Consider the following 25,487-nt stretch of genomic DNA (forward strand, 5'->3'; position numbering starts at 1 on the left):
TTCAGTGTCTTGTATAAAAATTTCCCTGTTGTTCTACTTATTGTTTATGATGGAAAGGCAGTGTGGTCTTTGTCGCTATTTGTGTTGTTTCATGCACTACTATATTTCGTTTTAAAATGTTGTGGTTATACTTACAAGCAGTTTCTCAACATTTACGTAGACAATCCTCGTCTGAATGACTTTATGGTGGAATATATACTCTCATACCTGTATAATATTGATTTTAGTGCCCTACGAATAAACTGTTTTCAAAATGTATGTTTGTTTATCAAAAATTTGTTTATTAATAAAAATAATGTATATACACAACAATGACTTTTTTCTCCTCTTTGGATTTCTTCTTCTTCTAGTGTGTATAGGCAAGTGTCGAGAACAACTAATGACGGCAGATCATTTGAATTCACTGTATATTGATCTTGATCGGCTGCAAAGTCAGGGTAACATTTTCTACAGTACAATGTAACTTCACTCTTATTCTATCTCTTTGTATAGTCAATGATGCTATTTGCATTCTCATTGTAAAATTCACGTGTTTCAATTTTCCTATTTGAAGCAATATCACATACAGTATTTTCAGATGATGAATCACATTCTGTAACAGCTAAATAAAATCAATAGGTTTATAGTCATAATAGCCAGTGTCTTCACAACGATGACGTAGTTACCAAATTGTCGTGTTACTCTAACTGTTGAACTGTACTCCTGATTTTTCCTCCCAAAATAGTTTAAAACCACGAAAATACCAGTCTCGTAGGAATAAACTCAAATCTCGTTTAGGGTTCTTTCCAATCCTACCAGGATAGGTATTCTCCAACTGATCACATTTGTCATAGTGATATTTGGAACATAAATGTTCTCTAGGGTGAGAGTCACAAATCTCTTCAAGACAAGAATTAGTCTTTAATTTGTACTGCATATCCTCTATGTAATTTACACGGATTGCATAATTTACACTTTTCATTCTACTCATCAATAATTGTACAATTCTCACATGATGACCAGCTGCCAAGGGTATAAACACATAGTGAAAATGTATAAAAGATTTTTGTTACCAGTGTTAACTCTCTCACAGCTAATATGATACTTATTTATGATCTATAAATTGAGAGAGAGATAGAGGAGTAATCGTGTGTGACGTCACAAAACCTGTTTGAACTGGATCTTTTCTCTCTCTCTCTCATTTAGAGGAAGTCTTAAACTTATATGCTAGAACATTTAAAAGTAAATCCAGGATATAAATTTGCTTTCGTTCAACAAGTAAATTATGAAACTGAGGAAAGACGTTTGACCCACGTAGTAAAAAATGTGTACAATAGTTCAGTGATGGAAAATCATTTCTCATTATATTGTCAAGTGTTTCTTGAGAAAATATTTTCCTTTGAAGAGATAACTCCAAAAAATCATTATCTAGAATCAAACATTTTCCAAAATCACAAGATTCAACATAATTCTCTCTCTCTCAAATTCATTCATTTTTTAATCCTAACACATTCAAAGATGACTTTAGACTAACCAGGATTCCTTCTACTTCAAGAATGTTCGCTAACCTACTTAAAAATCTAACAAGAAGAAAAAGAGAACATTTTAGATTTTGAAACATTTTTATTGTGTCTGTGTATAATTACAACAATAATATAGGTTACACATGAAATTACTGATATAACCTATTCTCCTCAATATGTTTCATTATTGCATTTACAGCAGCTTGAAGTCTATGTATATGCACTATATCAACTTTCGCTACAAAACATAATTGTTCCTCTAATTTAAATTTACTCAATGACATAACGTATCTTGCATACATGTCATCCCATTCAAGACATAGTCGAGATCCTCTTGTAATTTCTATTGCTATGTTTGGTACTCTTGTCTTTGTATCATTCCTGCTGCTACCAGCTCTACTATCAACTTCTAATAGTATAAACATACCAATCATTATTGCAAATATATATATCTTGTCAAATAAAAACGAGTATAATCAAACTGTTCTCTCTCTGAGTTCTATTCTCTTACTAATATGAATTGTATTGAAAATCCTTCCTTATATTAGATCTGGTTGCTATGAGCCGTTGTTAGGGCCTCTTGGCTATTTTTAGTCCTCCATATTTGGAGTACCGTTAGTAACATGAGTAGATATTTTGTCATAGGTTATTTTTAGATGATCTGGCTGGACTCCAATCGTCTTCCATATTTGGTATGCCAGTAGGAATAGTACCCCTCCCACTACTCATATATTTAATAAATCTTCCAAAATTAATATTCAAATGTTGTTTTAATTTTTCATGCACGGTGAGCCAAATTCGAAACTGCATTAGTTGAAAAAACAAGTTTTTTTTAAGTGAAAGTAAGAAGCGACATTAAAACTTAAATTGAATATAAAAAACAAGTTTTTCTAAACTGAAAGTAAGGAGCAACATTAAAACTTAAAATGAACAGAAATTATTCCGTATATTAAAGGGACTGTCCCCTCCTCAACGCCTCGCTCTTTAAGCTAATTTTTTAGAGTTGAGCCAAAAAGTCAAACTTTAGCGTAAAGAGGGATGTGTTGAGCAAGGGACATCCCGTTTCATACACGGAATAATTTCTGTTCGTTTACAGTTTTAATGTCGCTCCTTACTTTCAGTTAAAAAAAAACTTGTTTTTTTTTATTTCATTCAGAATAAAAGCTGTCAAGCTTATCGGCTATTCATAATTAAAGCAGTAAATATTCTTATCAATACTGGCCATTCAGAATAGATGTCAACGTTTTTTCCTATTCAGAATAAAACTTTTCAGCAATTTTGCAATTCAGAATAAAGACAGCTTTCAGAATTTAATAGGGTTTCATTCTGAAGAAGCCAAGCACTAAAATAATACCATTATTTTTTTTTATACTTTTATCTAAAAATCCACTAAAAATAGAGTTTCTTCTTCTGTTACTCGAAAAAATGAAAATACTTTAAGACTAAAAATGGAAAAGTGTGGCTTTTCCAGGCCACACTTCGGCTTGGTTTAAAGGCCAAATTACATAGGTCACTCAATGACAGCTTCATACGTTATAGCCGTTCGACGCTCTTTTGTTTAATCTTAGAAAACTAAAGTTTTCCAGGCAGCAGGAAAAAAGGTGCAAGCTACCTAGAGTAACTAGTACCCACTAGTAACTAGAAGCGGGCAAGGGGAGCGGCTGTCCCTGGGTATAGCCTCCCAGAAGGTGGCAAACTGAGTTTTTTTGTCAATAAATTGACCTACTTTGTTATGGTAGTGATAGTGGGGGAGGGGGATCAAAATAGTCCCCGAATGCTGAAAAGCCTTGCAAAGCCTCTGTTTGAGATGAAAGTTGATCTTTCATCCTTTATGTCTATGGAAAATCCATGGTTAAGGGAAGTCATAACCAAATCTAAGAAATAAGTCGCGAACCCCTGGGCAGAGCCTGTTGCGGATATTCCAATAATCAGCAAAAGTTGTTTAACATTCTCGTTTGTAATTGAATTTGCAAAGGAAAAAACATGGAAGGAAATGCGAGATGGATATTTATACCATTTCACATGTTGACAGGTGAATGGAAACAGAAAGAGGCGTTTCTCATAAATACAAGGTACTAAAGGGAAACTATGACCACCAATATTTAAAATTTTTGCACCAAGGGGTTTGTCAATTGCACTGTAAAAGTAAACATTCCATAACTTCACGTCCACCTCATGTATTATTAAGTTTTCGTTTGCCATTACCTCCGGTCCAGGGCTGTCAACTGAGTTTCTTGGCCCCAATAAATTCAGAGATCCCAGTCCCCCTGTGCTGATGTTTTACTGCTGAGCTTGAATAGCATTTAGGCTATATCTTTTTGACAGTGTTGCTGAAAAGGCCATATCCAGGGGACAGTAAGGGGTTTAAAACTCCCCCCCTCTGAAATGTACATCTGACTCGTAGAAACTTAACAAAATGTATATCAACAAATTTTATTAAGCATTTTCTTAAACTTTGTGTGCACCCCCCCCTCAAACATGATCCCCCAGTACTTATTTAGAATCTGATAAACACGCGAGAAGTGAAGTTTCGTTAATGCTAATGAAATAAAACAAAATAGGATGAAAATATAATAGTTTATGAACAAATTTGGGCCATATATTTGCAAATTGGGGGGAGGTTAAAGCACAGACTATATTAAATATGTAACCCAACCTAACCTAGGTTTTGCCCCTTCAACCCCAAAAAGCTGAAGTTTAAATCTTTGTCACGGAGTGAGCAATACCTCACTAGGCAGCAAAAACCTGTTTTTCATATAGCATCTTTGAGATTTCGATGCAGTATTTCTCGCGTGTTTATCAGATTCTAAATAAGTACCCCCCCCCAAAAAAAAAAAAATCTAGATATGGTCCTTATTGCTGATTCTTACAGAATTCTTTTTTCATAAAAACAAAGCAAATTTGCTGCAGAACTAAAAAAAAACAATGTTTCTTGGGCTCGCAGACTGGTCATAAAAATGAAGTAAAAAAAAAAAAAATATATTTATCCTTCAAAAATAAAATTTTTTTCTCCGACTCGTAAATCGGTCTTTAAAATGCAGGTAAGCAAAACCTTATTTAAGACCGTTAGACAAACTTCACGGGGGCAACCCCCTCCCTCCTTCTTTATTTTTGAGGAACCTCTCTCACAGTCCCAATGGAAATTCTGGATATTGTCATGCTGTGCAACAATGAAAGTGATTCATAATGTTAACATAGAAGTTGCTTTTTGAAGTTATGAACAATGAAACACCGTGAACGCACAAAGACTCTGTTGTTATTTTGAGAAAATTTAAATCGTTCATGGTAGCATAATATAATTTTTCTTGGAGATCATGACAATTTACACCTGTTCTAAGACTAACTTTTATTTCATGACATTTCATAACTATTCGAAGAAGATTTTTAAGCGGTAATTTTTTGGTAGCTAGAAATTATTTTAGTTTTAAGGACAATTTGAGATCAAACATTTTCTTTATTTTTTTTTTAATTTGCTTCAACATTATATTTTTAGTACATTTTGAGATAAAAGTTTTATTTCCATTTATTTTTATTCCGCTCTTTTTAGACTTAGTAACTCTTGCAATAGCTGCTCGCCCATGATCGTCCTACTCGCTTGATTTAACATTGCTTTGTTGATTGAGCTACTCCGGCCCTGCAGCCAGCGCCAAGGTGTGGTCCAATTTCCGCCACTTGGTGTACATGTAGGATCAGGAACGTACGCAGGGGGGAGGCCTCCGGGCCCAGGCCCCCCCCCCGAAATCTCACGATTTTTTTCATTTTCTCATAATTTTCTGATTTTTCTCACAGAATAATGGGTTTGAAGGATTTGGCCCCCCCCCAAAACAAATTCCTGCGTACGTGCCTGTGTAGGAGTGCCACGTGTACCAGATAAGTCCGGTATCTGTGTAGTCATCGTAATACTTTAAACAGTTCTGTCAAGCTTGGTACGCTTTCGCCACGCTTGGCACGCACCATATGGTGTACATGGTTTTTGAAAGTTGGCACCGTTTAGGCCGGTGCTCGGAATCAATTACTTGGAAACATCCGCTATTGACAACAGTGCTCGAAAATACTTGTATGTATCTATTGAATTTACTAAACTCAAACAATTTTAATTTCTTTTTAAGAAATTTTACTGTTATATTTCCTTGTAGACACACATGAAAATGTATATATTAATGAAATTTTTTCAATGAAAATATCAGCATTTAACACCAGAACTGGCAAAAACATGTACGCATCTATCAACATTACCAAACTACATTGGTACCCCTAAGGGGGAGAGGTGACGTTGCCTTACATTTTTGTATATTTGTTTTTATATTTCTACTGTACAACATTGGAAGGGCCGGTTTGACCAGATGTGCCCCCCCTAAGACTCAGCTTATGGGCGCCCGTGCCCAACTATAATTTTTTTTTTCTTCTTATTTTCAACGAAGTTTCACTATTCTAGTACCTCTGAAACTATATGATAACATTTATACGCTGTAGGGGTTGATATATGCCTTATTTTGCTAAATGGTTTGGAGGTGAACATTACACCCATTTATTTTAATAGAATGCTACGCGAGTTTTCTGACATGATACAACTAGGAGAAATCATAGCTAAAGTACAAAAGCCATAAAAATTCTTTTATGGCCTTTGTAACAGCAAAAGACCAAGTTTTTTTGGTACTTGCATGATAAACCCCCTACCGCTCAAGTTGTTCATTCATTGACGCATTATAGAACCGTTTTTTTTCGTTAGTTTCTTTCAGCTTAGCGGGAGACAAGACGAAGAGAAGTGACATAATAGATGGAACATATGTATTTTGGGCTGTATATTTGCAAATTAGGGGGTGGGGTGGGGGTAAAGTATTTGGAGAGTGTGAAGTGTATCATACAAGTACCGTTTTTCTCTAATTTTCTGCTGATTTTTCACACACGCTTCTTATTTTTAAACTTGGCGTTCGCTAAGTGCGTGGAGACTTTTTTTCATTAAAAATTGAGTTTTCGGTTTTCTAATTTTTTAAGACGTATGTTTATGTAAACTTGGAAAAAATCTGATTTAGTTTTTAATTGGTATTTTAATAAAAGCTTTCAAAAAATATATTTTGGTGTAATTTTCCAGTGCTTTATTATAAGCGAGAAAAAAAAATTATTCATAAGCTAAAGATGCAAATGCAATGGTTTTAATTCTTGACCCCTCCCCCTTATTCTCATCTGGACACGTCTCTTATTTCAGTAACATACCACTTGACTTAAACCAACTACCTAATCCCACTACCACATTGTTTTTCTCATCTTAGCAATACAATCCTCCCCTCTTTTAATTCCCCTAAAATTTCCATCAGATTTGACCACAAGTTTATCCCTTTGGAAATACATAAATTTGAAATTTCACATCTGGTGTTATAATCCCACTGAGGAATAAAAGGGGACCAATGAGATAGACTTACCCGCAAGCCCTCTCTGTGAACAATATGTAATTTGGATGATCGCTGGAGCGTTCTACAAATTTGACACAGGTGTAGTTTTCCCAGTGTCTCATGGCTTGTCGAAATAAGGCTTTATGGAGACCCGAAAAATTGGCGTCAATTTCATATGGAATTACGCCGTAGTCCCAGACTCGTTCTTTTCGTGCTGTGGCGGCACGTACGCGTCTTGACTTTGCGGTAGCACCGTGCCAATGTTTTTTGTGCTTCCTGAAATTGTACAGAGTTGATTACAATAATAAATGTAAAAATTAACTTCTCTTGGGATAAATTACGAAAGCAATTAAGGAAATTTAAGCTGAGAGAGACAGGCCCTACTAATAAACTTTAAATAATAAATGATGAATTGATTTCAATTCAAATTCCAGACTTGTTCTTTTTGTGCTTTTGCGACGCAAATCTATCTTGATTTTGTGGCACCTTGTAAACGTCTTTTGCTTCCATAACTTATACGTAGTTGATTACAATAACGAATGTAAAAAATTGACTTTACTTTACACAAACTACTTAATTGGAATGGGTCTTTCAGATTTTTTCAGGATTTTTTTCAGGGGGGGGGGGCAAAATAGGTTGATCTGATAATTTTGCGTTAGGAGCAAGTTTAATTGACGCAATCTTGCGTTAATTAAGTAAATTACACTACTTTAGATTACGTTAGGGGGCATGCGCCCCCACGCCCCCTGGATCCGCCACTGCTTTCACACTACGGTAGCCAGTGCTAAGCAGACTCTCACTCTATTTATAATTTTACGTTCTGTCAATTTGTGCTAAGTAATGGAAAATTCAAAATTCAATAGCAGCAACAAAGCGGAATTTGTGGATTAATCAAATTAGTAAAATTTTCAATAATAGAATGCATTAATTAAAATTATTAATTAATTAAATGTTTAGATTGATTAAAATGATAAATTAATAAAACTTGAAAACAGATTAACAAAACTTTTGCCAGAAAGTTTTTCATCTCCGCATTTTTAATTTTTAATTGTTTGGTTATGATGATTGTGATGACCTAGACGACGATTTTCTGAGCGTTCACTTTAGCCTAGTGCGGAAAAATTTGTTTAAGTGGGAAATGTTAAACCTAGCGTAACTTAAACCCTTATCGTAGAAAATTAAATATATAGTGTGATAGCCGCTGAAGGAGGTCTTGAAGCTTGATTGAAGCTATGAATTACCAGGAACCAACATTTGAATTAAGTAATTTTTCAACGGGTCCGTCATCCAGCCCACTCCCACACCCCATTCTCGATGCTCTCTCCCCAAGACATGTCATCAAAATTTTGAGATAGCAATTCTATTCAGCATAGTTTAAAATTCCTATCACTGTTCATTTTGGGTCACTTGGGATGACTATACCTCTACTGTTACAGCTACTACATTGATATATAACTACTATTTGTTCAATTATTGGTGCAAAAAAATAAACATAAAACGTTGCGTGAAGTCTTTTGTGGAGAACGGAAAAAAATTGATTTTCCTACCCACTTAAACACAAAACTCGAGGTCACCTTGCCCTACCCCCCCCCTCCCCAGATAGAACCTGTCCCTAAAAGTTTCAACTTGATCCTCCATGAGCTCGGTGAATAAACAGGACAAAATTGCTAGATCTGCAAGTTTGGGAATACTCACTCAATAATAAATAATATACAGTAAGATTATTCCATATCTCAACCATTATACAAAGCCGAACCGAGATGCAGGTGCTCCCGAGAACTTATAAACATAAGCGACATTAGATTTTTATAAGATTTAGATTTCTCTTGAACGCGAAACTTGGTTTCCCCTTTGTAACACTAAATTTTAAAGAATATAATTTTAAATTAATTTATTTAAATTCATAAATAAAAATTGATAATTAGTAATGCAATGTTATTAATAGATGTTTTTAGAAATTACAAGTAAATTTCGAAGTCTCGAGTTGGTTTCAAATGCATTTTGAGAAAGTTTCTGCGAAAATACGTGTTCCAGGGTAATATACAGATGCAGAGAACGTACGATTATATGGGCGGAGCTTTTATACGTGCCAAGCTAGTAGTAGTCAAACGTCACTGACCATGATCCGACTTTATATTTTTTTTTTATATACAATGGTTTTAATCGACGAGACAAAAAGCGAAAAGCCCCAAGCCAAGCGCAAACTCGTGACACCAAGACTGGGAACCAGATAGTCTACTTACTGAGCTCCCAAGTCTTGTTAGTTTTTATTACACCTTTGCTGAATTTAAGCATTAAAATAAACAGGTTGAATATTAAAATGAACTTAAAACGAACAGAAATTATTACGTATATGACAGAGGTTGTCCCGTCCTCGACACATCGCTCTTTACGCTAAAGTTTAAATTTTGTCCCAATCTTTTAAGAACGACTCCTGAAACACAAAGGCCGTTTAACTAGAAAAATAAGAAGCTTTTTTAAAATTACTAAAAAAATTTAGCGTAAAGAGCGAGGTTTTGAGGAGGTGGCAAACCCCTTTATTTTTAAGGTTTAATGTTGCTCCTTACTTTCAGTTGAAAAAAAACTTGTTTTTGTATTTATTTTCCTAGAAAGAGGTTCTTTCAGGAGTTATAGGGGCTTAGCAATTATATATAAACAAATAAGGAAAATCTTTAGAAACACACCTCCAGAATGTTTCCATGCAGAATGCTGGATAGAATCGATTCTTATTTCGGGTTTATTTCCATATTATTTCCAATTTGGCTATCTCACATATAAAGTTAGAAAACATATTTACAGAGTAAAAGATTTTCTTTTGAGGAATTTTAAGCCGACAAAGATCTCCGTTAGAAATTCATGAGAATTTACGACAGGGACTAAAGATCCAACAAGTGGTTAATGATAGGTAGAAGCACTAGAAAACTTTTTAAGTGACCCTTAGCGTGTGGAAACACTTACGACCGGCTTGGAGACAGATGCGACCAAAGAGTTACGCACTTGATCGGTTCCTATACCACGGAGGCATGAGTATAAACGCAAATGCAGGCGAAGAGGTATAGGATGTATGGTTAGAGATATAGATGCAAGAACGAAGGTACGAATGGAAGTTTTAAATCATGTATCCCGGCAGACACATATGTAGGCATTTCATTTAGTGGCTGGGGGAGGGATCAAAACCGCATAAAATAGGCATATTATAAGGGCATAAGTAAGAAATCCTAGCGAAATAGCAAAGATCTAGAGAACCCATGAGGCCAGGCCAAAACCCTCCCCCTTACTACATTTTAATATAGAAACAAAACACAAAGTGGAACCTCTTATAAGAAAAGTAATATTCTTCTTTTTATCACAATCATCATCATACTATGAAGACCTGTTATGTCGAGATTAGACAATGATAGCGGAAATTGAACACTATAAATTTTAAAACAAAGGTAGGCGAGGTCTCTATATCAGTTTTAAATGCAATATTTCTTAGCACTAACTGTGAACTTCAATTATTATGAAGAAATATGAAAAGAAATACTTTTTCTGGGTTAAAAGATTTATTAAAGACTAGATAGAGTTAAATAAAAACATTAAGATACTTATGAAAAAGACTTTTATATTTCTTTTGTTATACTCGTAAATCTTTTTACACCAGCTACTGGGAAAACTGAAATAGCTTAAGGAGGACTTTGTCTGTCACGACCACCGCACACGTTAAAACTTTAAATTTTAAAGGAAGCGGGAAAAAACTTATTTTTCTTTTAATACATTTGGAGTAAAAGCTATTTTTATAATAGATAGTTAGGAATGTAATAGAAGAGCGACATCTATTGAGAACACTCTCGTTAGTTTGGGGCAGCGGGCTATTTGCCCCTCACCCAAAACATTTCCCCTTCCAATAGATTTTGAGAAACAGAGTCTATGTTTTTCAGTGAAAAATAGCTTTTTTGGTTTAAAATTTAAAAACAGCAAAATTGCCTGCTCCCAGGTTTTGAAAAATATATTATTGCCCTCCGATACACTTCCATGAATTGACGCCATTAATTTAGACTGGATATAAGTATTTACGGTTTGAAGTTTAGTCCATAACTATTGCCTGGACGAATAACCTGTAGCCTAAATTTTTAAATCACTATGTAACAGTAATGATAGTCTGTGAATCGCAGCAACCTCTCTAATTTGGATAAAAACACATAGGCTATACACAAATGGGCAGTGACAGAATCTTATTGAGAGACACATTTTGTACTGTAAGGCTGATCCCAAGGCCGTATCCAGGGTTGTTGGCACCCCTTCCTGGTACTTGTCTAGTATCCCGACCAGACTCAAGTTCTTGATCTGAGTACAACTGGTTTTTCTGTCTGCATTCTGTTACAATTAGCTTAGCCTGAGTGACATAAACCCCTATGTAGGTATATTTTAATTAAATATTTGATATATAGAGTTGGCTAGGACAGGTATTTTATATTACGAGTTCTGGGTGGCCTGCTTTCCATAATTCTCTGTTGTAGTTTTCATAATTTTGTTGTTAAAGTTTTTCATCAGAATTTGGTATAGCCTACTTTATTGTGATTAGTCTAACTTCACTTCTTGAGTGTGTTCGGGATAATAAACAATTACACCCCCTGTAATGCTTGTCCGACTCGTAAAACAAAACAAAAATTAATATAAACAAACCTTTTAAGCTCTGTTGAATGAAAGATCTTAAGCCGAACTGGTCAGCCATGACAAAAAACCAACGAAGAGAAAAATCTCAGTGAAAAAAAACAACAAAAAAACAACAAACGAGACTGCGGCCAGTGGAGACTCTCCACTGGCCGTAGTCTCGTTTGTTGTTTATTTTTTTCTCACTGAGATTTTTCTCTTTGTTGGTTTTTTGTTATGCGTTGTTTAAAAAAAAAAATACCCCCCCCCCCGAAAAAAAAATCCTGGGCATGACTACAGATGATCCCTACCCCCAAAATGCAAATTTCAACAGAAATATAAAAATTTCCCATAAATCAGGCTTGTATACATGCTTCCCACCCCGAATCCCAAAATTCGCAGGAACTTTCTAGTTTTCACATCTTAACTTTAATTAATGTTTTTCTTCCGTCATTATTCTTTTTCATGAACTCCCCCTGAATAATGGATTTTGCATAATATAGTTTTTTGTTAAACAGCCATGAAATAATACAAGAACAGATTTAATTTCGGCTCTAGTCTGGGGTGCTGTAAAGCTTTGAAGTTAATAATATCAACATGAATAATGCTGAGATTAGAATACCAAATAAGACTTTACAGCTTTTTACCGTCAGCATAATATACCTGATCAGCTCTCATTAGTCCGATGGGAGTTAAGTCTCTTTTTGTCATAAACTTAAGCCGACTCTATAATTTCAAGGATTTCTGACTCTTGATTTCTCATAGAAATTTGCAATCTTTATGATCTCCCCGACCACAATAGTTCAAAAGGCATTTTAAAATTCGGATTTTTGGCCTGCCAAAGAATTAACAACTGCTTAAACCTCCAAGACCTAATAAAAGTAATTTTAATATTTATTAAAATTATAATACTTATTAATATTATTAAAATTATTAATAATTTTAATAAAAGCACTATTTCTGTAAACAATAAGAGAAGCGATAAAACAGTCTGTAAAAATCAAGTAGCCCTCAGTAGACAAGCAAGCAATAATTTGTTTCAAGGGGGATACGGGCACTAATTCACTAAAAGGTGGGGTGAGTTAAGACTTCTCATTAAAAAAGATATTGAAAAAAGTATTATTCAAAATCCATGTGAGGGGGATTTATTTTTTCATTTTGTAAATGAAAATACTAAAATACGGAATTGTTCAAAATCTAGAGGGGTCAATAAATTTAGAGTGAAACTGCCCACTCAATCATCAAATCTGAAGAAGGGTACAAGAAGCCCAAAGACATGCCCATAAATCTTACTTTGTCACTACTGCACTCTTAAAAACTATGTCAGATTCAGGCGTATACGTAATTTTTTTTTACCGTGGGGAATTAAAAAGACAGGCGTCTAAGAGATTTTTTTATGAAATTGTGAGGAAGAATCTGGCAAGTTCAAAGCCCCCCCCCTACATGTGGCCCTCTTTAGATCAAGCTCATTGCCTTTTTTGACTTCGTAAAATATCTGCACCCCATCAGCACTGAAGTAAACTGAAAGCATATAGACTTGATTGGCCAATATTTGAACTTTGTGCCCCTCCCCCAATCCTCAAAGTAAGTTCAACCCTTCTCAAAATAAAATATTGGCTACCTTTTGCCTGTATAATGAATAACTAAGTAATCACTAAAGAACAAGATATATAGTGGACAACTATTCTCTGAAAAGAAAAACAAGCTTTTTCTGATGAATGCAAAGAGGAAAACAAACAAAAATCATTGCTTCACATCGTACTTAACATATAGCTCAAATAAACTAAATCATGATATTTCCCTCTATTCGTTGAATTTTGAAAAACTAGCGCTTAACAGAAAACATAAAAGCACCGCAAAAACATGGCGTTGTTTTAGGAGCAGAAATGCCTGCAGAAAATAAAAGACCTTCTAAAAGACTCTCATTAGTTTTTCACGGGCCACGATGTCTTTAATTTTTAGTATGCAATTTCAATTCTCTAAAAAAAATTCAAGCTCGAATATTTTCAGATTTTCTCTCGAAAAAATTTTCAGTTTTCAGTAGGGCGCTATTTTTTTCAGAATTCAAAAAATTTAGGGAGATATCCCGAGTCAGTTTATTTAAGCTACTTTTGCAAAAACTGCAAAATCATTAATTTTGGTTCATGTGAAGTCAAATTCAGCATTAATCCGCCAATATAAAGTAGCCGACTCGCAATAGCTCTTTCAAAACTTTATTTCATAGACACCTACGAAATCAGTTTTCATCCAAGACAGCCCGGTGGCCGGCGTTTACCCCCCCCCCCCATAAAATGCGGTATTTTCCATGGAGATATTTTCCGCAGGGTTATTTTCCTGGGGGTAAACACCTACCCCTTCTTACACAGTAATGTTTAAAGTTGTATATAGGAGACGATTGTTTAATGTTAATAGGTGATCGTTGTTAATTGTTTTGATAGACGTGGATGTCTTTTTTTTTATTTTTACCGTTTTTTCTTCTCTTTTTTTTCTATTTTATACTCCATCATTGTGTTCTTTTTGTATTGTTTAACGGATTAGAAATAAATAAATAAGTTCGTCTTCGCTCTTCATTTCTACATACAGGTTCTACTTCCTACCTTTCTTAAACTTTCCCACAAAACATCTGCATCCTTGTCACATAGATAAGATTCCCAAGGGGTATATTACCACCGGTATTAAAAAGTTGCATATAAAAATTCAATTACTTATGAAATATTCAAGGCCGTGTCCGGGGGGGGGGGTTTACCCGGTTTGAACCCCCCCCCCCGAAATTTTTGACCGAGGCGAAAATTTGTCTAAATACCTGTAAAGACAAAATTTTACCAGAAAAAAAAAATTCAATTAGGTAACCCCATGTTCGCCTTATTATGCAAGGTAAGATCTTGCATAGTAAATTAGGATTAATGGGGGCTCGAGGTAAATTAGGATTTAAATTAAGTAAATTAGGTCAGACCTTGCATAGTAAATTAGGATTAATGGGGGCTCGAGGTAAATGTTATAAGAGAGTGCAAGATTGTTAGTTCAGTTCAATTTCGGATTTGGATAAGAGAAGAGTGATTTTCAACATGAAGAGGAACGTCGTTTTTCGCACCCAAGCAGACCAGGGATGTTTCTGACAGTGGCATTAGCGGGACGTCTGCGGAGCATTCATCTACACCAGTGGATCTGAAGGGCACTGGAGCCATCGTTGAAGCTTTTGAATCACGCAAACTGGAACCAATCACGACGCAACACGCACCTGCATCAACCCAGTCTCTGTCGTTGTTTGCAAATGACATCGGTCGTTTTGTCAACAAATCATCCAGTCTCGATGCAAATTCTAAACTTCGTTTGCTGAAGAGCCCTTGGACTCCAGATATCTCCTAAATTTTTTTTTCAGTATCCGAAAAACGGAAGCTGAAGTTTCAGTTAACCTGGCTCGCTCGTTTCAATTGGTAGTCCTACTCTTCGTCTGAGGACGCTGCTTTTTGCAAATTTTGTGTTCTGTTCTCGTCAGAGACAGCTGGCAAAGGCTGCCACCAGAGCTTGGGGAATCTAGTCACCAAACCATTCAGGAACTGGAAGGATGCGATAGAGTGCTTCACAGCTCACCAACAAGCACAATTTCATAGGAACTGCATTTTATCGGCTGAAAACTTCATTTCTGTCTCGGAGAAAAGGCAGGACAATATCGTGCAAAATCGTCGCCTGGATTTCGTTTTATAGATATTCGCTCTTACTTTAAGCTAAAAAATATATAGACTACTTCTACTATTTGGCTTCATTTGGCGTTAACTGTTTTTGCTGTCTCCAAAAAAAAAGAAGCTTGTATTTAACTGTATGTAAATACTTGTCTTGTTTTTGTATTACTAAAAAAAATGCCCCTTAAAGATACGAAAGTATGCCTAGTGGACGCGTCCTCGTTCGCAAGGGGCGGACTAACGGTCTCGAGCTAACGTAATGTTGCTCGAGGATGTTATTTTTTATGCAAGATATTAGGTTTTCTCCCTTAGTGTCTAGTATCAGGAAAATTTGCACGAAAGTGCCCATTATTGTTTGTGTGTCACTAAAGTTATGTTTGTGTTACTGAATTGGTTATACAGGCGTTCATCCAAGTCATGTACTCTAATTCTCGCAAAAAAGGCTCTAGTTTGTCCTTTAAGGGTATGAAACAAGTCCTTTATTAGACATACACATATAGGGGGGGGGGCCTTCATTTATCAAATTAAAAAAATAAGTAGAGATTATAAAAAATAGCAAAACAGCGAAAAACAATACGGCCCCCGAACGTACAGCACCTGTCCAATATTTAAATTAATTAAAACACTTTTTCACAAAAGATTTTTTTCAAAGAAATGTAAAGATCGATATTAAACCACAGATGAGTAGAAAGAAAGTCAAATAATTGTTTGTGTGTCACTAAAGTTATGTTTGTGTTACTGAATTGGTTATACAGGCGTTCATCCAAGTCATGTACTCTAATTCTCGCAAAAAAGGCTCTAGTTTGTCCTTTAAGGGTATGAAACAAGTCTTTTATTAGACATACACATATAGGGGGGGGCCTTCATTTATCAAATTAAAAAAATAAGTAGAGATTATAAAAAATAGCAAAACAGCGAAAAACAATACGGCCCCCGAACGTACAGCACCTGTCCAATATTTAAATTAATTAAAACACTTTTTCACAAAAGATTTTTTTCAAAGAAATGTAAAGATCGATATTAAACCACATATGAGTAGGAAGAAAGTCAAATAATTGTTTCAAGTGTAGAAATAACATATATCATCATCAATAAATAAATGAAGCCCAAAATGAACAGAAATTACGCTAAATAACTAAGCAAACTCGGAACAAGCAGAAACTACCACAAAGGTGGTAGTACCAGAAAGGTGTCGGTAGTAGGAAACTACCGATATATTTAAGTTGGCTGTTGCTAGATAAGATAAGATTTATTCTTCATTAGATACACATACAATATTACATGTTATTATTCCTCCAAAGGCTCATTGGGCTGTACAAAGGGGGAAGACAAAAACTAATATCCTTGATGGCCTTTTGCCCACTTCGTTTCTTAACGATGTGGAGATAACATATCTCAGGTATGCTGGCGATGTATTGCTCGGTGGCCGGAGTTTACCCCCCCCTCCCGGAAAATACCACCCCCACCCGCGGGAAGTAACCCCCGCAGAGAACACCCCCCCCCTCCGGAAAATACCCCCTCCAGAATATACCCCACGGAACTGCACCCCGCGTAAAATACCCCCCCCCCGTGGAAAATAACCCCTATGGAAAATTCTTTCAGCAGAAAATACCCCCCTCCCCTCATGGAAAATAAGGCTTTCCAAATTTGAGAGTTTTATTTGAGTTTTTTTTTTATTTCCGTAGAGGCAAGAAATTTTGGTACTTGTGTATTATGCGCCAATCACTCAAGTTTACGCTGTGTAAAGTTCGCGAACACACCGGTTTTTTCGTTAGTTTCTTTGTTATTTTAGAAAAAAATTTGGGCTATAGATTTGCACATTAGGGGAGGGATAAAGTATAGCGGGTATGCAAGCAAAATGTGTTCGGTATAGTTATTATGCACATTATATATATAGATAAATAAGTGTATTTTAAAGCCAAATATACGGCCATGAACATAGTAAAATAACATAAATGGAAGGCACAAGTAATATAAAATTTGATCAGCAATCACCATAAAACGCTTAAATGAAACACTGCATCAACCGAATAATAGTACTTAATACTTGGAAAAATGGTCATTGAAAAAAAAAACATTTAAAACTTGGAAAAAACATAAAAATGAAACATTACATTTACTTTTTACTGGGATTTTTTTTTTTTTTTTTTTTTTTTTAGATAACAAAATTTCCAGATACCTCGCAATTCTTCTGTAATTTTTTAGTGGCCATATATCTAGAAAAAATTGTTTTCTTACTTCAAACTATCCAAATACTTTACCCCCCCCCCTCCTATGTGCGAATATGTAGCCCAAATTATAGATTTCCCATGTATTCTGTCACTTGTCTTTGTCTTGTTTCGTGCTAAGCTGAAAAAAACTTACGAAGAAACCAATTTTGTTCTCGATTTCCACTGGGGGGGGAGGATTTTTTCCGGGGGGGGGGGTAAAGTATTTGGACAGTTTGAAGTCAGAAAACAATTCTTTCTAGGTATATGGCCACTAAATTTGTAGTAGTTTTACACTTGGAAGATAAAAAAACAAACTCGTAGAATTTCACAACGCTTTCGTCCGTAAGAACTTAAACAATTTAGAATTTGTTGGTTTCCAAAGTCAACTATCTTTTCAAAGGTTGCCAAACCTTCTTACACTTTTTGGTGCCAGCTTAAGCTTAATTTTGTTGCCCCTTTGTTTTAGCTTAATTTTGATGATTGTTCGCCTATTTTTTTTCTTCTTGGATTTTCTTTTTAATTTGGCACCTGCTACTGCTAAAAATTGCAGAAGTTCATATGGAAGTCTTTTCGACCCAAATGGATTTGTGTTTTTTCCTAAGTTTTTAAGATACTTGTGGTGTGTAAATTCCTCTTTTTCCCGTTGCTTAGTACTTTTCAACGAAACTAAAAGAAAAACTCAAATAAAAATTTCAAATCTAGAAACCTTATTTTTCTTAGGGGGGAGAGTATTTTCCGCGAGGGTATTTTCCAAGGAGGGGGCATTTTCCGCGGGGGTTACTTTACGGTGATAGGGGGGGTAGTTTTTGTGGGGGGATAGTTTCCGGGGGGGGGGTTCTGCGTTGGGGTATTTTCCAGGGGGTTAGACAACCCCTCATTCACTGTGTTCATTTCTGTTATTTTACTGTGTTCATGGCCGTATATTTGGCTTTAAAATACACTTATTTATCTATCTATCTAATATGCAGAATAATTGCACCAAACAAATTTTGCATGCAGACCCGCTATACTTTACCCCCCCCCCCACCCTAATGTGCAAATCTATAGCCCAAATTTATTTCTGAAGTAACGAAGAAACTAAGAAAAAACCCGTTGTGTTCTCGAATTTCACACAGCGTAAACTTAAGTGAGTGGCGCATAATACACAAGTATCGAAATTCCGTCCCCCTAGGGAAATCTAAAAATAACAAAGTTAAGTAAAATTCTCAAATTTGGAAAGCCCTATTTTCCATGGGGGGGGGGGTATTTTCTGGGGGCGGTATTTACCTAGGAGAATTTTCCACGGGGGAGTATTTTCTGGGGGCTGTTTTCAGGTGGTAATCGGCCGGGGGTAAACGCCTAGAGCCGTATTGTCCAATAGTAAAACGCGTGAAGCTCTTCAATCAAATCTTGATAGTCTCTTGCATGGCTTTTATAGTATTGGTCTGCAATTTAATAGTTCGAAGCAGTGTTGCTACCCTGGCCTGGAAGAATTGACTAAATCTGAGAGGAAAAATCTACTAAATCGCATCTGTTTTTACTAAATGCTCCAAAAAAAATTTTCCGCGAGCGGCTACCGCCACGCACGCACCATAAAATATCGATTTTTACTGTAGGAGGATAATCAATAGGATTTTCTCAATCTATTTTCCTTTTTTCTTCTTTTTTTTTCTCTTTTCCTCTTTTCTCTGGCTTTTCCTCTTTTCTTTTGTTTTCTTTCAAATAAACCTAATGCTATCGCTTGTCACTCGATTTTTTTTTTTTTTTTATTAAAACTACAGATGTCGCTGCATAGGCTGACAAAATCAATTCGTTGGAGCTGGGGGAAGCAGAATATTTCTCTTCCCTAAAAAACGTAGAGCTACTTCTGATTGGTTGAGGGCAGGAGTGAGCTTGCACAGTACAGAAGCAATATCCACCTTGAAGGGTCTCTTTTATGACTCCTTCATAAGTATTTTACTAGACTGTTTCTGTTTCATGGGGGTCGGCCGTAATTGTCAGAGAAAGAGAAAGAGAAATCTACTGCAAGTTCTCTCCGGTCGGTAAACTACTGTCCTGTTTCTTCAAATCACTTCTTGCAGACTTGCCCGACCATGGTTCGAAGTGTGAATTTTTAGCGTTTAACTGCAGTTATCCAGTTTCTCTTTCTATCGGTACTTCTATTTCTTGCGTTGATTCATTTGTGTATCTGGGAGCATTGTTCGCTTGTACGTTACGCCAGACAAGAGAGGAAATATGTTGTCAAATAGTGGAAAGTTTCCGATTTAGTTATGGTTCGATCAGGGTTGCCACCGTCAGTAGGATTTTACTAGATCTAGTAAAAAACACAAAATCTAGTAAATTTAGAGGATCTAGTAAATTTACCGAAATCTAGTAAAAAATCATGATTTATAGTAAACCAAACTTTTTTTTATCTTCCATAGAATCAGAGAAGGAAACTAGGGTCCATTCATTACAAAATCTGATTGCGATGACGTTAGATATTATGGCTACTATTGCTCTAATTTTTGCAATTTCGCGTCAACCCTAGCGCTTAAAATTTCTCTACATTTCTCTTGGCGACTTCTTGATATTTTTGATTAAAAAGACACTAGGACTTTTAATTTTCGTTCGAATGAACCCTCTCGTGACATTCTAGGACCACTGGGTCGATACGATCACCCCTAGGGAAAAGAAAAAACAAACAAGTAAACACGCATCCCTGATCTTTCTTCTGGCAAAAAGTACAAAATTCCACATTTTTGCAGATATGAGCTTGAAACCTCTACAATAAGTTTCTCTGATACACTGAATTTGATGATGTGATTTTCATTAAGATTCTATGACTTGAAGGGATTGTTTTCCCCTTTTCTCGAAAATAAGGCAAATTTTCTTGGGCACGTAAATTTTGATAGGTATGACTAAACTTGACGAAACTTATATATTTAAAATCAGCATAAAATCCAATTCTTTTGATGTATCTATTAATATCAAGATTCCGTTTTGTAGATTTTTGGTTACTATTGAGCCAGGTCGCTCTTACTATACAGTTCGTTACCACGAACTGTTTAATCGCTTTGAAAGGCAAATTATTTAAAATCAGGACTGGCTTGACGGCTTAATTCCGTTTCATAAAAATTTTCTAGATTATCATAACAGCCACTACGTTTGTTAGTTAGGTAAGTCATAGTATTACTATTCTCTAGGCTGTGTAGCTTTAAGATAGTCCAAACTTGTAGCACGATATTCAAGAGATTTAGATTTTGTCCCATTTAGGACATTCTCGTTAACTTCACTCAGTTAATTCTGAACAAAGTACAATCGCACCAATGATCAAGAACAATTCATTTCAAATTTTTTTTAGAGATAACCCATTAGAGTTAATTGATTAACAGTTTAAGGTCCATTAACTTGGGTTCAACAAACATCTCCTTATTTGAACAAGTCAAGAGCTTCCACAGTTCCAGTCTATGAGCACCCATAGGAATTCTTACCAAAATAACCACTGCAATTTATATTCGACATTAAGCTTTATTTGACATTTGCTAGCTTTCTTTCAGTGCCTTGTCCTGGAAGAAATACAATTTTTTCAAGAGTAATATTCCGTTATCTGAGAGTGCATTTGGTATGAAGTGAAATAGATTGTATTGGATTTTTGATTCCCTTGAAAACGGAACGAGAGAGAATCTGGAAAAATCAGTTAAAAAATCCTAAATTAATTACTTTAAAATTCGCCAGAAATCTTTTTAAGCAGTTTATCCAGAATTTAAAGACCAGCCCGATTAGCGTTTTAAATCGTTTTAGCGTTTTCCGTCAAATTTCTACTTAAAAATGCAAAACTGAAGGGTATAGATTTAAAATCTAAAAACAGAAACTGAGGGACAAATTTCAAAAGCCGTCACCTTCAAACACACCTCAGATTCTAAGCACTCCCTTGCCTGAATTGCGCTGTGAATATGAGTTGTAACTTTTTTTCATCGTTGATTGTTTTTTACTTTTTCATTATATCTGAATTTTACGACCTGAAGACTATTGATAAATCTAAAGCCGGGCTTTGCCACTAGAATTTCCAGACTTCTAGACTACTGTCTGACGTCTTGCATGCACCTCATCTGGAATATGAAGCCTATCCAATAATACATCCACGTAATCAAAATAAAAAAGGGATCTTTGAACTTTGAGGTCTCCGGGATTTTCAATCACACTATGACAAAAGAAATCGAAAAAAATCTGGGAGCCAAAATATGATATTTTAATTGTAAGGTCTGGCCTTGCCTTCCGATTGGCTCCCAAATACTTTTATCATTATAATTATGTTGTTTATCACATAGTTAATAAAAATTTAGTTATTTTATGAGAGTTAGTAAAATTTAGTTAAAAAAATCCGATTTTATTAAACTGAATTTCAGTCGGGTGGCAACCATGGGTTCGATTGCACCAAATCGAGGTAGATTTGGCCGGAAAGATCTTGGAAATATTTTTTCGTCTTGTTTTGTGCCCCACGTTACGTTTTTGTCGGGAGTGCTCCTCCTCCTGACATGAAGAGATTTGTCGCCTCTTAGAAAAAATACTTTGTAAATATTTCATATATCTTCCTTCTAGGCACAGTAATTAAAAAATAATTCAGAATTTCCATGCCCGGGATCCCTTCCATTATTTAGATAGTATTGAGCTCCATGCCAAGCGTAAATCAGCATCAACAAAGTCGCGCCTCGTGCCTAATTTTTTCTTTTAGATTAGTGTTTTAAGTGATTTTAATGTCATTTTTTTTTCTTATTTCTTATGCACTCCACTTCTTCCTTTGTGTTTTTATAGTGGGTTTGTAAATAAAAAAGTTACTAGGAGTAGTAGTTGAAAATAAAAAAATAATAAATACAAGAGGAGTATGGCTGACACTTCCTGTGTCTTCTAAAGATCAGGACATAATACACACTTTATTGAAACCTATCTTTATTTTGAGACCTGTGTTTTTATTTTGTTATGACATCACAAAAGACAAAAAAAAGATAACCATCATCACCAAGATCGTAGAAATAGACAAATTAATGTTTAGTATATAATGGTATTCTTTCCTGAAAGTTTTGATAATTTCGAATATAATAAGGTTATAAAAAAGGAAATGTTTAGAATTTGTTTTTGTTTTCAGTAAACTGTAATTTATGTTCTGGTCTTTAGAGGGCTCAGGGGGCGTTAGTTTTACTCCTCTTTATGGTAATTTCTGCTCGTTTTATGTTGACTTGGTTATTTATTGTAATTTTGTTTCTTTTCAGTTTCATTTGTTTATTGATGGTAATTTATTTTGATTTTACACTTGAAAAACTATTAGAATTTATTTCAAAAAATCTTGGCTCTTTACTTTTCTTTTCGAAACATATTTCATGGATTTTTTTAAAGTTAATTTCTGTTTGTTTTCAGTTGATATAGTCTTTTTCGGGTCTTGGAGTTTCTCTTCTGGAAAACTCTCCCTGGAGAATCCCCCTCCCCAGGAAATCACCATTCCCCTGCGAAAAAGTATCCCGTAGATTCGCCTGGATAATTTCAGACGTTCATTGAAAGGGAAATTGAAACTTCTACTCACCTGTTTAAGTCAGAGGCACTGATATAACGTTGCCTATAGTAAAGAGCCATAAAGGGTTCAATGTATTAATTTTTTTTTCTTCCAGAGGCACTTCATGTGGAAGCGTTGGCCATATAAACTACGGAGAGGGCTCATTCGATTGTCAATTAAAATATCTAGTGCTCTTTTTAAGAATCAAAAGTGATTGGAGGGCAACAAGCCACCCCCACACTGTTTTCCCCTGAACACATCGTATCAAAATTTTGATATAGCCATTTTGTTAAAAAAAAAAAAAATCCAAAGTTCAAACAACCATATATCCGGGTTTGACACCCCCCCCCTCTTCCAGCCTTCAAGATAAGGGCTGTAAACCATGCAAGTTGTTCATTATTAAGATAAAAAAAAATTATGCGAAGGATGGTCGCATAAACTTTGGAGGGGTCTCATTCAGTTTTAAATTGTAAGTTCCAGTAGCCTTTTTAAGATTTAATTTGCTTTTCAACCAGTTGCTACCGAATGATTTGTTACCGACAACAGTTTTTTAAAAGTTTCAGCAATTGTTTTTAGAGAATTGTGACAAAAGCCCAACTTTAGCATAAGGATTGAGGTTTTGAGGAGGGGGAAGTTCCCCTCATTTAGGGATTATTTCTGTTTCTTTTAAGTCTGAATATGGCTTCTAACATTCAGTTGAAAAAATAAGTTTTATAATTTAATTTAGATAATTTTTCAAATTGTACCCAGGCTTAACCCAGACATGTAAAGAAAAAAATTAAACCCCAAAATGAGCAACATTTATTCCTTATAGTAGGGGGCTTCCCTTTCCTCGTCCCTGAACTTCGCAAGTAGTAAGCTTGTATAAGATTTGAAAGGGACAAGGAAAGGGACAAGAAAACCCACGCCTAAGATACTACAGTATCACATGGACATTTTAAAAGAGTTGGCAAACCTACAAAGTGCTCAAACACGTTTTGAAACTATAGTCAATGGTGTATAAGATAATAAGACTGGTTTTTTGTTATTGATATGAATTGCACAAGAAAACCCACGCCTGAGACACTACAGTTACACGTGGAAATTTTAAAAAGCGACTGGCTTTTCTGTTTTTTGGAAGATTGCCTTAACTCGAGAGTAGTTTGTTATTAAAAAATTGGACGCTACAATCAGAATTGTTTGATTGACATTTGCAAAAAAGGGTAAGGGATTTGCGGATTGGAGTGTAACTTGAGAGTAGTTTGTTATTAAAAAATTGGATGCTACAATCAGAATTGTTTGATTGACATTTGCAAAAAGGAGTAAGGGATTTGCGAATTGGATTGTAACTCGAGAGTAGTTTGATATTAAAAAATTGGATGCTACAATGATGAGTATTTGATTGAAACTTGCAAAAGGGGATAAGGCATTTGGAAATTTAAATGTAACTCGAGAGTAGTTTGCTATTAAAAATTGGATGCTACAATGGGAATTGTTTGATCACCATTTGCAAAAAGGGATAAGAGATATGCGAACTGGAGTGTAACTCCAGAGTAGTTTGTTATTAAAAAATTGGATGCTACAATCAAAATTGTTTGATTGACATTTGCAAAAAGGGGTAAGGGATTTGCGGATTGGAGTGTAACTTGAGAGTTTTTTGTTATTAAAATATTGGATGCTACAATCACAATTGTTTCATTGACATTTGCAAAAAGGGGTAAGGGATTTGCGAATTGGATTGTATGAAGGTGGAAAAAAAGAAAAAAAAGGGTTAAACTGATTATCAGTTAAGGTAACCCCTCGGGGTTGTTAACTCACGGAAATTTGTTAGAAATTTGAGACAACATCAATCTATGAAAATGGTTAATGATGATAGAATGACATTGTGAGTTGACCTAGCTTTACCTCTCCGATGTTGTCTGTATAATACACAAGTTGTGTTTGAACAGTGTTGTCAGTTTAAATAAGGGTCCAACGTTATAGTATACTAAAAAGTTGATACTAAGAGATATGTAGATGGCAAGAAAATAATTTTAATAAAGAAATTCAGGAAAAACCTTAGACATCCTTGCAGATCAAGTAGTAAGGTGTATGTGACTACGAACCATCAAGGATCATAAGCACCAATGACCCTAACCAGCAGAGACATCAACCCCCCAAAGGTCCCCTATCCCCAAACTCGAAGGGTGCCCCCTCCCCTCCAACTTTTTGGCCCCCTCCCCCCATTTTTTTTTGATTTTTTTTTGTTTTTTGGCAATTGACCTTTTTTATGATAACAAGTATCATTCATTACGTGCGTAGCTTTGATATGTGAAACTTTAGTCCATTCTTGGATCGAAAAATAAACTATTTCGGTAAAATATTAGTTAGTAAGTGATTTAGACCGCAAAATCTAGTTTTTTGTAAGAAAAGTATGGAAAATACAATTCTCTGGTTCAAATGTGAAACTTAAGTCTATTTTTGGATCGAACAATAAAACTATTTCCATAAAATCTGAGCTAATTAGGGTTTTTGACCGTAAACTATAGTTTTTTGTAAGAAAATTATGGAAAATACAATTCTCTGCTTCAAATGCGAAACTTAAGTCC

The 25,487-nt window shown here is 35.3% G+C and overlaps 1 protein-coding gene across 1 annotated transcript in view; it reads right to left on the minus strand.

Moving 5' to 3' along the window:
- LOC148940917 (protein tolkin-like) overlaps positions 1 to 25,487 on the minus strand; it is a 267,546-nt gene that overhangs the window by 182,304 nt on the left and 59,755 nt on the right. The window contains exon 3 of the mRNA XM_089105473.1: positions 6,923 to 7,168. Coding sequence (XP_088961599.1) covers positions 6,923 to 7,168 — 246 coding nt within the window. The remainder of the gene's footprint in view (positions 1 to 6,922; positions 7,169 to 25,487) is intronic.

This window comes from Artemia sp. Qi Xiang Cuo, chromosome 19, assembly GCF_049724085.1.
Source record: "Artemia sp. Qi Xiang Cuo chromosome 19, ASM4972408v1, whole genome shotgun sequence".
Classification (NCBI taxonomy): Eukaryota; Metazoa; Arthropoda; class Branchiopoda; order Anostraca; family Artemiidae; genus Artemia; species Artemia sp. Qi Xiang Cuo.